Source organism: Micropterus salmoides, unplaced genomic scaffold (assembly GCF_014851395.1).
Source record: "Micropterus salmoides isolate LMB-PRFRI ecotype aquatic unplaced genomic scaffold, ASM1485139v1 Ms_hic_scaffold_8, whole genome shotgun sequence".
In the NCBI taxonomy this organism is placed as follows: domain Eukaryota; kingdom Metazoa; phylum Chordata; class Actinopteri; order Centrarchiformes; family Centrarchidae; genus Micropterus; species Micropterus salmoides.
This window is the reverse complement of record NW_024044570.1, coordinates 16,113,954-16,127,121: the sequence shown is the minus strand read 5'-3', so window position 1 is coordinate 16,127,121 and position 13,168 is coordinate 16,113,954. Positions and strand designations below refer to the sequence as shown.

General features: G+C 39.0%; 1 protein-coding gene across 2 annotated transcripts in view; it reads left to right on the top strand.

The window, feature by feature from the left end:
* ano3 (anoctamin 3) overlaps positions 1 to 13,168 on the top strand; it is a 33,320-nt gene that overhangs the window by 8,753 nt on the left and 11,399 nt on the right. For both annotated transcript variants that reach the window (XM_038706262.1, XM_038706263.1), the window contains exons 2-10: positions 3,188 to 3,394; positions 6,528 to 6,655; positions 6,786 to 6,941; positions 7,037 to 7,137; positions 7,258 to 7,302; positions 10,199 to 10,333; positions 10,925 to 11,031; positions 12,145 to 12,200; positions 12,304 to 12,425. In XM_038706262.1, coding sequence (XP_038562190.1) covers positions 3,188 to 3,394; positions 6,528 to 6,655; positions 6,786 to 6,941; positions 7,037 to 7,137; positions 7,258 to 7,302; positions 10,199 to 10,333; positions 10,925 to 11,031; positions 12,145 to 12,200; positions 12,304 to 12,425 — 1,057 coding nt within the window. The remainder of the gene's footprint in view (positions 1 to 3,187; positions 3,395 to 6,527; positions 6,656 to 6,785; positions 6,942 to 7,036; positions 7,138 to 7,257; positions 7,303 to 10,198; positions 10,334 to 10,924; positions 11,032 to 12,144; positions 12,201 to 12,303; positions 12,426 to 13,168) is intronic.

The window sequence follows — 13,168 nt, the reverse complement described above, 5'->3', positions numbered from 1 at the left end:
TTTAGATTTTTATGTTTGTCAACAGAAAAAAAAATTGGTAGACATGTACGCTACACACAGTGTACAGTCACAATGGTACATGTATAATATCATGCACACGTGCACAGAATCGAAACAAAAACCTGTTAATCTCGCATCACAAGACTGTCATGGGCAAGCTGCGCAGGAGAGATCCAAATCCCGATCACGACCTTCATTGAAGCTCCCCCTCAGCTGAGCCTTGAGTGAGCGGGTGTTTGTGAGAGCACTCACAGGACTGTCGTCAAAGCCCTGTATCATGCTTATTCAGAGACAATTTGGAGGTGTTTTTTCCCCGCATCACCTCACAGTGAGCGTCCACTCCCTGCACCTCTTGATCTGTTTCTTTTTTATTTGTCACTCCTGCATCCCTCCTCCCTGAGCAGGACTCAGTTACAGCCACACAGACTCCCATACCAACTGGCACGCACTCGCACATCCACACACAGGATTAATTTTCTCCTGATAAATAGTTTTAGCCAGTGCACAGCAAGATTAAACACAGGATTTCACATTAGATCAACCATTTATATATTTATATAGACTTGCACAATGCAGTCTTCTGCACAACTGCTCTGACTGTGGGACAGAGTTCAGAGTCTGCCTGCATGTGAAAATGAAGCTAAAGCTTTGGAACAGGGCAGTGATCATGAGATAACCCTTATTATATCCTTAATATCCGCAGTCTGAGAGATTTGACAAAGTGACATTTTTTCATCTGCACACGCTCTGAAATGTCCATGAAAGCAACCCTGTCCAATTTGGGTCTACTATAAACACTGAATCCTTTGGGACTACCGAGCTTTGTCCATGAGCCTTGCCAATGTGTGTTGGGACTATGGCCTAGAGTCCAGTAAATTTACCTTTTTGACAGTATTACTACATAGCAGAAATTTTTTATAAATCCATCAGTATAATGAAGAGAAAGAGGGCATGTTGATTGAAGAACGTATCCAGTGTTAAGTCTCCCATCTCCAATCCACAGAGACTGTGAAATTATGGCACTCTAGGCTTTTTGCCCTCTTGAGTGGAAGCTCACAGCTCGCTCTAATTTACCAGCCAGTCGTAAAGCATGTTGTTGCTGCATTTGTTGCTGAGAGATACAAACCCTCTTGCTCACTGGACCATAAAATCTCTTGTTTGTGGAATGTGCTTGCAGATGTAATTGGCACAATATGACTCTTAGCTTAAAAACCTACAACTCACTATTGGTTTGAAAGATCGGATTTAATGGAATTGACTGAAATATTAAATGCAATGAAGAGGAACTGAATGCATGTGTACACTGTGGAAATAATTAAAGTACTGGGAAATCAAGCAATCAAGTTGTTGTTAGCCTGAAGACAGATTACCTTTCTGACATAAACAAATACGTAGATGTAAGTTTAATGTCGGATTTTGTGCTGAGCAATCATAAGTTTAAATTTAAAAGACTTTCATTTAAAACTATTTTTAAAAAAATCTGTCTTAGCATATGAACATTTATACGTTTCACTTTCTCAGTTATTCATTGTATTGCTTTTGGATGGAGTTCACAACTTTCATTCATTTCATATCTGTGGGGCTGCACAGGAAATAAACAGTGCGATTAGTGGTTCCCCTGGGCCTTCAAGCTCACATATTTAACTGTCTCCATTCTCACCCAACAGCACAGGGAAATCCCATTGAGTGAGAATGCAGTGAGAATGAGTTATTGCGCAGTTTACATCGCAGACCCTCAGAATGCAGAGAGGGAATTATCAGTGCAGCTGAACGTTTCAGGAAGGTCACTGAGAGAATTCCTCACTGCAGGTGACAGTAAGTCACGCTCCCATTTGACAGCAAACACCTTCGTTTCATGAATAAATATGTCAGGAGCTGCAGAGCTGAAGCTGCTGCCTGGTGTGAAGGTCGGGCACAATGACCTGTTTCCATTCCTGTGCATTCTTTATTGTTATTAACCTATGAGTCGGACCCACTATCACCTTATTGCTTTTTATCGCTGAAATAACCTTTAAAATGACCTCTGCTGGTATTAATAAAACAATGGATTCTGTTATTCCATGTATCTTTGTTAAATTTGGTTGCAGCACTTTCAAGCGTAGTGCATCATCATGCTGTTGTGTGATTTGATGGAGGGGGAGCACTAATGGTTTAATGTGCTCCCCTATAAAGGACGGACATTATCACCATCACTGTAGCTCATAAAATGATGGACCAGTTGATGATTTCTCTCTCTCGTTCTTAGAGTTCATGTACTAGATCTGCTAAGCATTGTAAACAGATTATTGGAGATTTTATTTGTCTTTCTTCTTGCTGAATTTAGTTTTTTTTGTTATTAGACATTTATGAAATGGTTTTCTAGCAGTTATGGGTTACAGTATGGAGTTCTTTCTTGAGCATGTTACTAACAGTCTTAAGTTACTGCCTGAGTATGCATTACTGAACATGCAAACTATAATGTAACTATATACATAAATATTAGTGAATGGAGTCTTTCATTGTGGTATTGGTATTAGCTGCTCATTCCAACTGGTATTTCAGTGATTTTAGTATTTCACTTTCATAAAGTCGGCGGACTCCCATGAGCCAAATTCAGAGGTCTTTAGTGAAATCCTCCCGGCCTGATAAATGTCAAATTTCTCTTAAGAGACACAATAAAGGCTAATCTAATGTAATCGTTCTCACTCCCAGGCCTCAGTTTGTTTGTGTGTTTTCTGTTCTAAATTTGTAGTCTAAGCTGAGACTTTTCTTACACTTAGAGTAGTACTTTCCTTTACCGGTTAACTGACCTTGTGGAGTGGAGTGCCCGTGTCATGCATCTATGTCACTGGCTCATTCATTAGTTGTTTGGCTACCATCTGATACATGCCAGCCATAACTATCCTAAACTTCTCCTTGACTACTCTGCTGATACCTTCATGGTAATGCTATTTGCTACCGTAGGTCATGCCCACCACCCCCAACCTTGTCCTTATGTAATACGTTTTTTATATTGTTGACTTCAGTAAGATTTAATATCATGTACGTATTTAGTAAGGGGAAATTAATTCTCCCAGTATAGCTTTATCAAAGAGCAGAGCCTAATCTATCTATAGCTTTATTGTGCTTTCTTTTCTTTCTGTGTTTAAACAAGTTTTAAGTGACTAGTGAAATGACCTCCACTCTTCCTCTGTCCTCTCGTCCTCAGGCATGCACACCAGCATCAGCGAGATCCTGAAGGAGAAGAGCCTGAAGCCATCTCGCCGCAGCCTGCCCTGCCTGGCCCAGAGTCAGACTCATCCAATCAACCTCAACCACTTCCTGTCTGTGCCGCTGAGCCCGGAGCCCAAACCAGAAGTTGAGGTTCTGAGTCAAAGCATCAGCACCTCCTGCAGCCTCCTCCCCCCTCAGACAGGTCAGTCCGCTGAGAGGGACTTACTAATATTTTCCTAAACCCATTAGTGGATAAGATGCTTCAGTCATGAGAGAGTGGCTGCATCAGTTTGCATCACTGATATACAGTATCTCACAAAAGTGAGACCATGTAACACCAACGAGTCACATGACACCGGGGAAGGAAAAGGGCTAATTGGGCCCTGTTTGGACATTTTCACTTAGGGGTATACTCACTTTTGCTGCCAGCGGTTTAGACAATGGCTGTGTGATGTTTTAATTTGATATTGTTATACAAGCTGTGGGCGGTGGGCTGGTGCAGTGGTTAGCGCTGTCGCCTCACCGCAAGAAGGTCATGGGTTCAAACCTTTCGCCCGATGTAAACTGGGATTGGCTCCAGCCCCCCGCGACCCTGTATGCAGGATAAGCGGATGGATGGATGTACAAGCTGTAGTACTTTACATTGTAGCAAAGTGTCATTTCGTCAGTCTTGTCACATGAAAAGATATAATCAAATATTTACAAAAATGTGAGGGGTGTACTCACTTTTGTGAGATCCATCCATCCATCCATCTTCATCCGGGATCGGGTCGCGGGCTTTTGTGAGATACTGTACATATATATATATATATACTGTGTGTGTGTGTGTGTGTGTATATATATATATATGTTGATACATTTACCCTGTGGATTAATGTGGTGGTTTGTCAAAGTATCAAAGACTTTATGAAACAGAATTTTTACTTGGAAGTGAAGTACTTATAGCAAATTCTGTGTCAAAGGTGTTATTCTAGTACCATTAACATTTATTGTTACTGGTGACCATTATTGTCTGTATGGTGTGTGTAATTAGTCTCTCAACACCGCACTGACTGTACTGATGTTATGCACAACAGGAACAGAGTTTTCATAATGTTGGTGATATTTAAGATGTGTCCATAATATTGAATGAGCAGATTATATTAATGCTACAGGAGATTCAGAAAACACACACGTGTCCGGTGTACTTTCAGAGGCAAGAGATTGTGTGGGAAAATGCCATTGCAAGGAAAACAATGCATCTCTGTATGGCCTGGTAGAATGGAAATGGCTGTTGGAGAGGGAAAATTATTCAGTCTTATTAATATCTTCAAGAATATTCAGAGGCCACTGACAGCAAGGGCTCTATTCTTGTCACAGCATAAGGACTAGCACAAGCAATACCACAACAAATTTGCCGACCCTTTGGTATTTGGCTGCTGAGAGCAGTGTGCAAGCATGAGAGATGCGAGATGCAGTTTCATGCAGATGAGGCAGCACAAGGTAAGGTGTTGCTATTTTAGGGAAAACTGGCTCTTTGAGCTGAAAATAGACATCTGAGGAAGAGGTCTGTTTTCTTTTGCCCTGAGGAGGGTGCACTAACAGATGTGTTTAAATGAGTCTAGGCTGGGTGCACTGCTGCTGGAGAATGTGACACATGTTTAGTTTGACTCTTATTGTACTAATTTCACTGTAGCTTTACAACAGTCTACAACTGCACATAACTGTTATTATGTGAATTATGCACAGAAAACATGGGGTTAATTTAAACAATGACAGCTCATACGTACCAAAAGCTGATCAGTAATTCAGCACCTTAAAATGGAACGTTTCAGTACATTCACATGGCATGACTCCTTGCTGTGTGAAAACACATTTTGATCCAGCAGCGTAAATTCAGGCTGCTTTTGGATTCTTTACAGCACCCCATGTTGCCCAAAGTTCTGAGTCATTTTTCAGCACAGCTGACATTTTTATCTCAAATTCCAAATGGAGTATACTGGCTTTCACAATGTGAAGACGATTCACATTGTTGTCTGTAAAAAAAGACACAGCAACCAATTCCCCACAATTTCTGGACTACACTTGTGCACTTCTGATAGTATTTGTATATATTGAGTGAATTTTTTTTTTTACGTTATTCATTCTGATGTTTTGGTTTGTTTGTGGTGGGTAAATGATATCTTCTTCCACTTCATTAATCTAATTAAATCTATAGAAAGTGACAATGGATATTTTTCCCTATTCTGTAGAGGTATAGTTATTCTAAAGATTATCACACTTCTCAGTTGTGATCTTAAAATAGAACACAGGACAGCTTTCTCTACAGTACCAGCCTGCATCAGGGAGGATGCTCATTAGAATAAAGCTACACAAAGCAAGAAGAAAAAAAAACTGTCACAGCTTGTGATTTTGCATTAAAACTTTACATTATCTCTGTGGCCCAATAATGTGCTAACACACACTAATACAAATTGTTGTCTAGAGACTCTAACTTCAGTTAGCTATTAAGTCTTGATGTCTTAAAGCTCCGGTGATTTATATTAAACAATTTTTGTCCTTTATAAAATGTCACTCTATATGCAGTATATTTGTAATAATAAAAAATGTTAGTCAATGACGTTGTTAATAATTTAGATTTCTTACACTTGGTTACAGCACAGCAGTATAAAAAAATTCTGACTGTGGTCACACCAAACTGATCTGGTGGTGAAATAGATACAGACTGGAGAAATGAGCCAAGCTATCACACTTGTATTGGAGAAGTCATAAATTGTATTATGAGATTTAGACTGCATTATGATAAGCCACACAAAATGTCTTGTTTTAGCCTGATAGATGGATTGTTATAACCAGTAAATCTACTTCCCCCCTCATAAAAGCAATAATTACCATTGGAAATGGAAAAGCTTCCATGTGTTGTGTTGAAAAAGAGTTGTTGTTCATTAATTAGGCAGACTTCTTCTTGTTTGTGCTGAAGTTTCAAAACATTGAGCTACAAGAGCAATTAGAAAATGAATTCTTCGTACAAGCTGGATTGTTTGTCTTGCCTCAGTGGGTTTAACAAAATTTAATTTTGTTTGTGCAGTAGGATGTGTAAAGAAGCAAGGAAACACGATTGGCCCTCTTTCAACATCATGGATGGATCTCTTGAATTACATCAAGTGTTACTCTAAGGCTAACCTATGTGAATAACATGGATTTTTATTTAGCTCAGATATAATTTCAATGTTGAAAGTTGGATTAAGGAAAATATTGACTTGAGCAACAACAAAAGACTTAATGCAGATTGGATACTTTGTGTGGCTCGTTACCATTCCAATAACTGTCTCATTGATTGTGTCCATGTGCAACAGAAGATGGCAAGGATCACTACGTGGAGGAGTCAGAGGCGACTACGTGTGAAACTAAGGCAGACGAGTCATTTCTGCTACAAAAGCCTGTCACCCGTGCTAAATTAGAAGCCCGAACAGATTCACTTCAGGTACCACGCACGCACCCAGTAATCCACAGTTATTGTTTACAATATTACACTGAACCACTCAAAATTTAATCCTTAGCAGTCCTGTGCATCAATGCATCTAAAATCCAGAGGTGAAACATTGTTGCTACAGGGAAAGAATCCAGCTGGTTCCTCTGGGCTGTTTTTCCGAGATGGGAAAAAGCGTATTGACTACATCCTGGTTTACAAGAAGTCCAGTCCACAGGTGGAAAAGAGGTGCACCTTTGAGAAGAATTTACGGGCTGAGGGTCTAATGTTGGAGAAGGAGGTAAAAAACTTTCTGGTCTGGTTTTAGAAGACTATTCATTAGTTGGTTTCTCAACATATTTCTCAAACTCCTGTTTTTCTTTTTTCATTTGAAAGCCCTCTTTGACGAACAACGACATCATGTTTGTGAAGGTCCATGCTCCTTGGGATACGCTTTGCAAATATGCAGAGCAGATGAACATCCGAATGCCTTTCAGGTAACCATAGTTTGGGAAAAAGATTGAACCATTAACTCTGGAAAGTGTGAGAATAGGCTTTCTTAGTGGCAGGCAAATGAAACAGAGTCCCTCTAACTTGTCTTTTTCTTCTTCATTAAGGAAAAAATGTTACTTCACAGACTGGAAGAGCAAAACATTGGGCAGGTAAGTAGATTGAATGAAATTCATGAGCGGCACAGTTGCGAGGCTTCATCCGTAATGTGAGCTTTGTATGGTGTTCTAAGACTGAAGAAGTTATCACCTCAAGGAGGAACACAAACAGAGAAACCCAACCACTGAGTTAGCATTAATTAGTCCAGGATTAATGAACCTTTTATACAGACTGTGAGTAAATATACAGTGTTTACCAAGTCCGGGATTAGATTTATAAATGGGAAAATCACCAAGTCATTAAAAATGTGATTAAGTGCAGTTGATTTTGCCAGGACTTACAAATACATTTGTTATGTTTGCTTGAATGTGATTTATTCAACTTTCCAACCTTTTCAAAAAGCACAGCATCCTGCACATCATTGCACGCACATTGTTAAGAGTACAATGCTGTAACTCGCCCACTTTGACAGTGCTTTTCTCTAAAATACTTATAATCTTTCAGTCAAATATATGGAGCTGCACAGGCTCATTTGCATACTATTTTTAGAGAGATGCACTTGCACTTTGATGTGATTGAAGTGTTTGTCAAGCTCTGCACGGGACTCCAAATTTCCATCTCTTCATCTCACTGTAATGCAGATAAAGACAGTCCAGCAATTTCCGAAAATGTATAGTAACATCTTTTAATTAACAATCCCTTCCTTTTGCTTTAAAAACCCTAAAAACCATACTGTTGAACTATTATAGGGAATGATCTGATGACAGTTGTTTGTTTGTTTATGCCAGTAGTCCACTGTCAATCAAATCTGATCAAATCACACTTCCACAGATCAAGCAGATTAGCTGCATTTCTCACTGTTAATTGTTTTTATAAAAACACCCAATAATGTTTTTTATGAACCTTCAGGCTTTAAACCTGAAGTTCATACCTTCCCCAGTGTTGTTGTTCACTACAGTGATAAGAGATAACTGAAATGACATTGCAATGATGGCAGACATTTCTGTATGAGCTTTGAATGAGCCCTTGTGAAGCTTTAAATAAGCAGTAACAGTTAGTTGAGTGTGAGATTACTGGTCGTGAAAAGCGCTTTCATTTATCCATTTAACTGCAAACAAGGTGTGACTAATTTCTTCAATACACTGGGATGAACAGAGCGTATTATTGATATTGTTTGCCAGGATAGGTGCGACCTGACAAACTAACAGCAGTAAATGTGCCTGTTTTAGTGTTTTATGACACTTCACCTTGCAGATTGATATACTGTATCAATAAACTGTTTATCACAAGTACATTATGGATAAACATACTGAAGTCAATAGCAGATGTTAAAGGAGTTGACAATATGGATAATATTGAATAATGATATTAATAAAATGTTACCTTTTACATACCATGTACATGATACATACCATGTATAGTTTTACATTGTCATGCTTGAAAGACACACACAGCGCAGACAAAAATCACACAGACAAGAATCACTCGCCCACCTGTCCAACTGAGAACAAAGCACTTTTAAATGTTATGTGAGAGTGAGCTTAGTCATTGTGAACAGTGAGGACCATTATGTTTTCCTCAGAGCTCCTGCAGTCTTTCACTAAGCGTTTGCTCTAAAAAGAAAAATCTTCCCGAGTAGTAAATAGGCTTTATGTGTTTACTAATGGTCTGTCACTAAGTCACGTCCCTGTAATGCTGAACAAATGGGCCGTGTTCAGGTGGCGACAGGTTGCTGGTTTGATAACATTGCTTTCTGTCCTCCTCACAACAACATTCATTAAATGCTCTCTGGCAACAGTATGTTTTCCCCTAGAATTCCCATTTATATTAACTCGATTCATATCATAGCAGAGCTTTACAAATTACACAAAGACCTATCCAGCAAATATGGAGAAGCAGTGGGTAAATATTACCCAGCCAACAGATATTTAAATAGGCTAGCAGCGTGGCTCTAGGGATGTCGATGTCAGTATGTTGATTGGCCCACTAGTTTGGTCCTGACTGTAACACCTCCACAACTATTAGATGGAGTGCCATGAAACTTTGTGCCCTAATGATGTTGGTGATGCCCGTACATTTAATCTAGTGCCACTAGTAAACGTCAGAGATTTTAATTATACTTTGAAATATCTCAAAATCAACATTTTGCACAGACATTGATGATTCTCAGACTTTCAGGTTGTAATGACATTGGTGATCCCCTGATTTTTTTCTCTTGCGCCACCATGAGGTTGATGCTGGAACTATTGGATGGCTTGTCATGAAATTTGGTGCACACATTCATGTCCCTTGCAGGATGAATTGTATCAACATTTTGTAATCTCTTAAATTGCACTGTATTTTTGTGGATATGATATTACACAACACAAATGTAAAAATACATGTTTTGGGTAGTAAGATATTTGTGTATATATTTTTTACAGATCTCTGCAGTAAATATTGGACTAAATTCCACAAATGTGTAAAAAGGAAGTTACAAATGTAACATGACCCACAAATTGGCAGAAAGCAATCTGCAAATGTGCAAAAACTGTTTTGTGTGTAGAAGTCACTCTGTATTTTTGTAGATAGGATTTCACACATCACAAATGTAAATATACATATTTGTAGATAGTGAAATATTTGCTCATCATAGTACACATTTGTGCATTGTTTTCTGTGGTTACAAATATTAAAGTCCAATAAAATCTTCCATATTATCCTGGGTCAGTGAGGGTCGCAGGCTCCTGAGTCATGAGCAATGTGAAAATTAAAAATGACTCTGCAGGGTGATGCCTGCAGTGTGTGCATGCATGTGTGTGGAAATGTGTTTTTAGTGGGTGTGAGGTGGTGCGAGCTTGTCAGGGTTGTGTTAGCGCAAAAAGGTTTTGAGCCACTATTCCATTTTAAAGAAAATCATCTTCATGTTAATCTGTGCCATTGATCCTGTTTCTCTTTGCGTCCATGCAGCAGGTTTCATCTAAGATGTCGTCAGATAAAAAGCTGGCTTCCAAGAAATCCAATGAAGCTAGACAAAGAGGCCTTGCCTGACCTGGAGGAAACTGACTGCTACACAGCCCCCTTCAGCAGAGCACGCATGCATCAGTAAGCAGGACATACACACAGTCATGCACATGATCGTGATTAGGCGTGCCATGTAAAGGCAGTGTCAGTAGTGTTATCTGATATTTCTCCTACTCTCTATCCCTAATTTTGCTCCTCTCCCTTACATCCATGTATTTTCTGTGCTCGCGAAATGGAATTTAGAAACCAGCTGATGAAATTTGCACGATGAGGTCTTGGATATTTTATAGCTTTGAGCCATAACTTAGAATGATAAAGACAAGTTGATCATAAATAAGATATCGAAAGACAGCAGCAGATGTCCATGAAATGATTAGATTTCTTCCCCGTTCCTTCCAGTTTTACCATTTTCCAAGCATCTTTTACTGAAAGTCATCATCCAATCTCATTTGTCATTGAATCATTTCCACTTATCCTTTCGCTCGTCAGCCTTGACATATTTTTTAGAAATAATAATGCTGGAATCAACACAAACTTTACATCCCAAATTGAGTTTTAATGAACATTTCGTTATCGTTATTGGCTCAGCTCTCATTAAGGGCTGTGACTGGATGACGTTGATACTGTTAAATGATGAATAGCTGAAGGAGTGTGCTGTTATTTTCCTCCCAGCTTCACTATCAACAATAGAGAGACCTTCTTTTCCAATTCCACCAGAAGCCGAATAGTCCATCATGTCCTGCAGCGCACGAAGTATGAGGATGGAAAACCAAAGATGGGTGAGGCACCGCACTCTCTTCTTTCTCTTCTTCCTCCTCACATACTAAACAATATTTCTAGCAGTGTAACATCAGTGGCAGGGGAATCCCATGCTCATTTATATGGAATGATACACGGATCCATCATAATGACCTACTTAGGACAATTTATTACTGAGAAGGGGACAGAGTCTACATATTAAATATTAGATATATAATAAATACTAAATATTGTTTATGTTTTCTGTTAATCTTCTAGGTTTATTCACCTGTAACTTTAGTTTTAGACTTTATCAGCCCTAAATAATTTATGCCAAGCAGTGGCAAAGTAACAAAAGACACAGTAAATTCAATAAAACAATAATTCTGTATTTATTTCTATCACTGTGTTTATCATGTCACTACTAAAACCAGAAGGGAAATATTTTGCTTTTAATTTGACATTAGAGAGCGAGAGAAGGGCAGTGGGATGATTAAAATGTGGGCTGCTGCTGAGCTGTTGGTATCATAACTTGTGGCTGATCCCTCCTCTCCTTCTGGCTGTTGTTTTTTTGGAATCGGCAGTTACCAAACTGTCTGTCCACTCCCCCATCTACTATCTTGTCTGACTGCCGCCGACATGTTGTGCTGATTAAAGTTTAGCTTGAAGGGCTGGAACAAATTTCACATTAATATTTTAATACTGTTGACCACTGTACTTTCCAACAAATAAGATCAGCTCCGCCACAAGAGTGGAAAATCCTTTTCCAATCCACCCCTCCCTGCTCCTGCTCTTATTATCTACAGTTTTAGTCAGGGGAGGACATTGCAAATAAATGCACCATTGTCCTGTAAAGAAAACATTTAACTTCAGCCAATTCAGTCAGTTATTGTGATTGAGAAATTTTTTACTAATAGTCCAGCAAAAATCAAAAAAGGTTATTTCCAATTGCTTGCAGCTATTTGAAAGTCTAACCAGAGTGTTTAAGCCTATTATGTGCTTGTCTAATGCGGCTTGTCAGTTACATAATGCAGTAAATTATTATGACTGTGGATGAGTGGGTTTAAATGAATCTGGTGCTATATTTTGTGTCTTTGTGCATCTCGCTGGTATTATCAGTATCCTTTGACATTGCATGGTTTATTTTACTGTAGGTATCAACCGGTTATTGGGCAACAACACGTATGAGGCAGCATTTCCTCCTCATGAGGTCAGAAGATTTTTATTTGTGCTGAAATGTGTAGAGATTCACACATTGTCAAACTGCATATTTCCTCCTGTAATATAGATTCCCCTACTCTATGTCTCATCAGGGTGGTTATAAAAGCAGACACCCAATTAAGACGCACGGTGCCCAGAATCATAGGCATCTTCTGTACGAGCGCTGGGCCCGCTGGGGAATCTGGTACAAATACCAGCCTCTGGACCTCATTAGGTAATTAATCACATTTGAAGTAGATGACACAGCACTATGACCTGTTTTTTGACATTTACATGAGCTCTAGGGTCCTGGTTATGAGCCTCGTTCTGTCTTTTATGATATTCAGGATGTGATTGATAAAGTACATGATTATAAAGATATCCAGCTAAAGAGACTGAACAGGCTTTTTTATCACTCCCTGACATCCCAGGATGTCTGATATTTCTGAACTGATGTAGGGTTACTTTAACAGTGGAGGATGAACCCACTTTAGTTTCAGGTTGCTTTAGCACTGCTGTGTTTTAGCACCTCTGTTCCATCTTATCACATTTAAAGGAAGAGTAAACAGAGTGACAAGGAATACTGTTTGACAGATTGTGAAATGCGCTGATTCACTTTCTTGCCAAGAGATGGATAAGAAGATCAATACCACTGACTCTCATGTGTTAACTACAGAGCTGGATCCAGGAGACAATGAGCTTAGCTTTCCATAAAGAATGGAAACAAGGCAATATGCTACCTAACTCCGCCTAAGGGACACAGCACATTTTTAATTATATTTCTATAATATATATCTATAATTTTGTGTACAGATTAAACAAACAGGCTAGCTGTTTAACCCCGCTTCGAGTTTTTATGCTAAGCTAGGCTGATTACCTCCTGAGATTATATAAATTTAACTATCAACTATCAGAGATTTTTTCTGTTCTTACCAAGGTTCATAGCTGTCGTTTTCACAGTTCCAGCTGTATAATGAA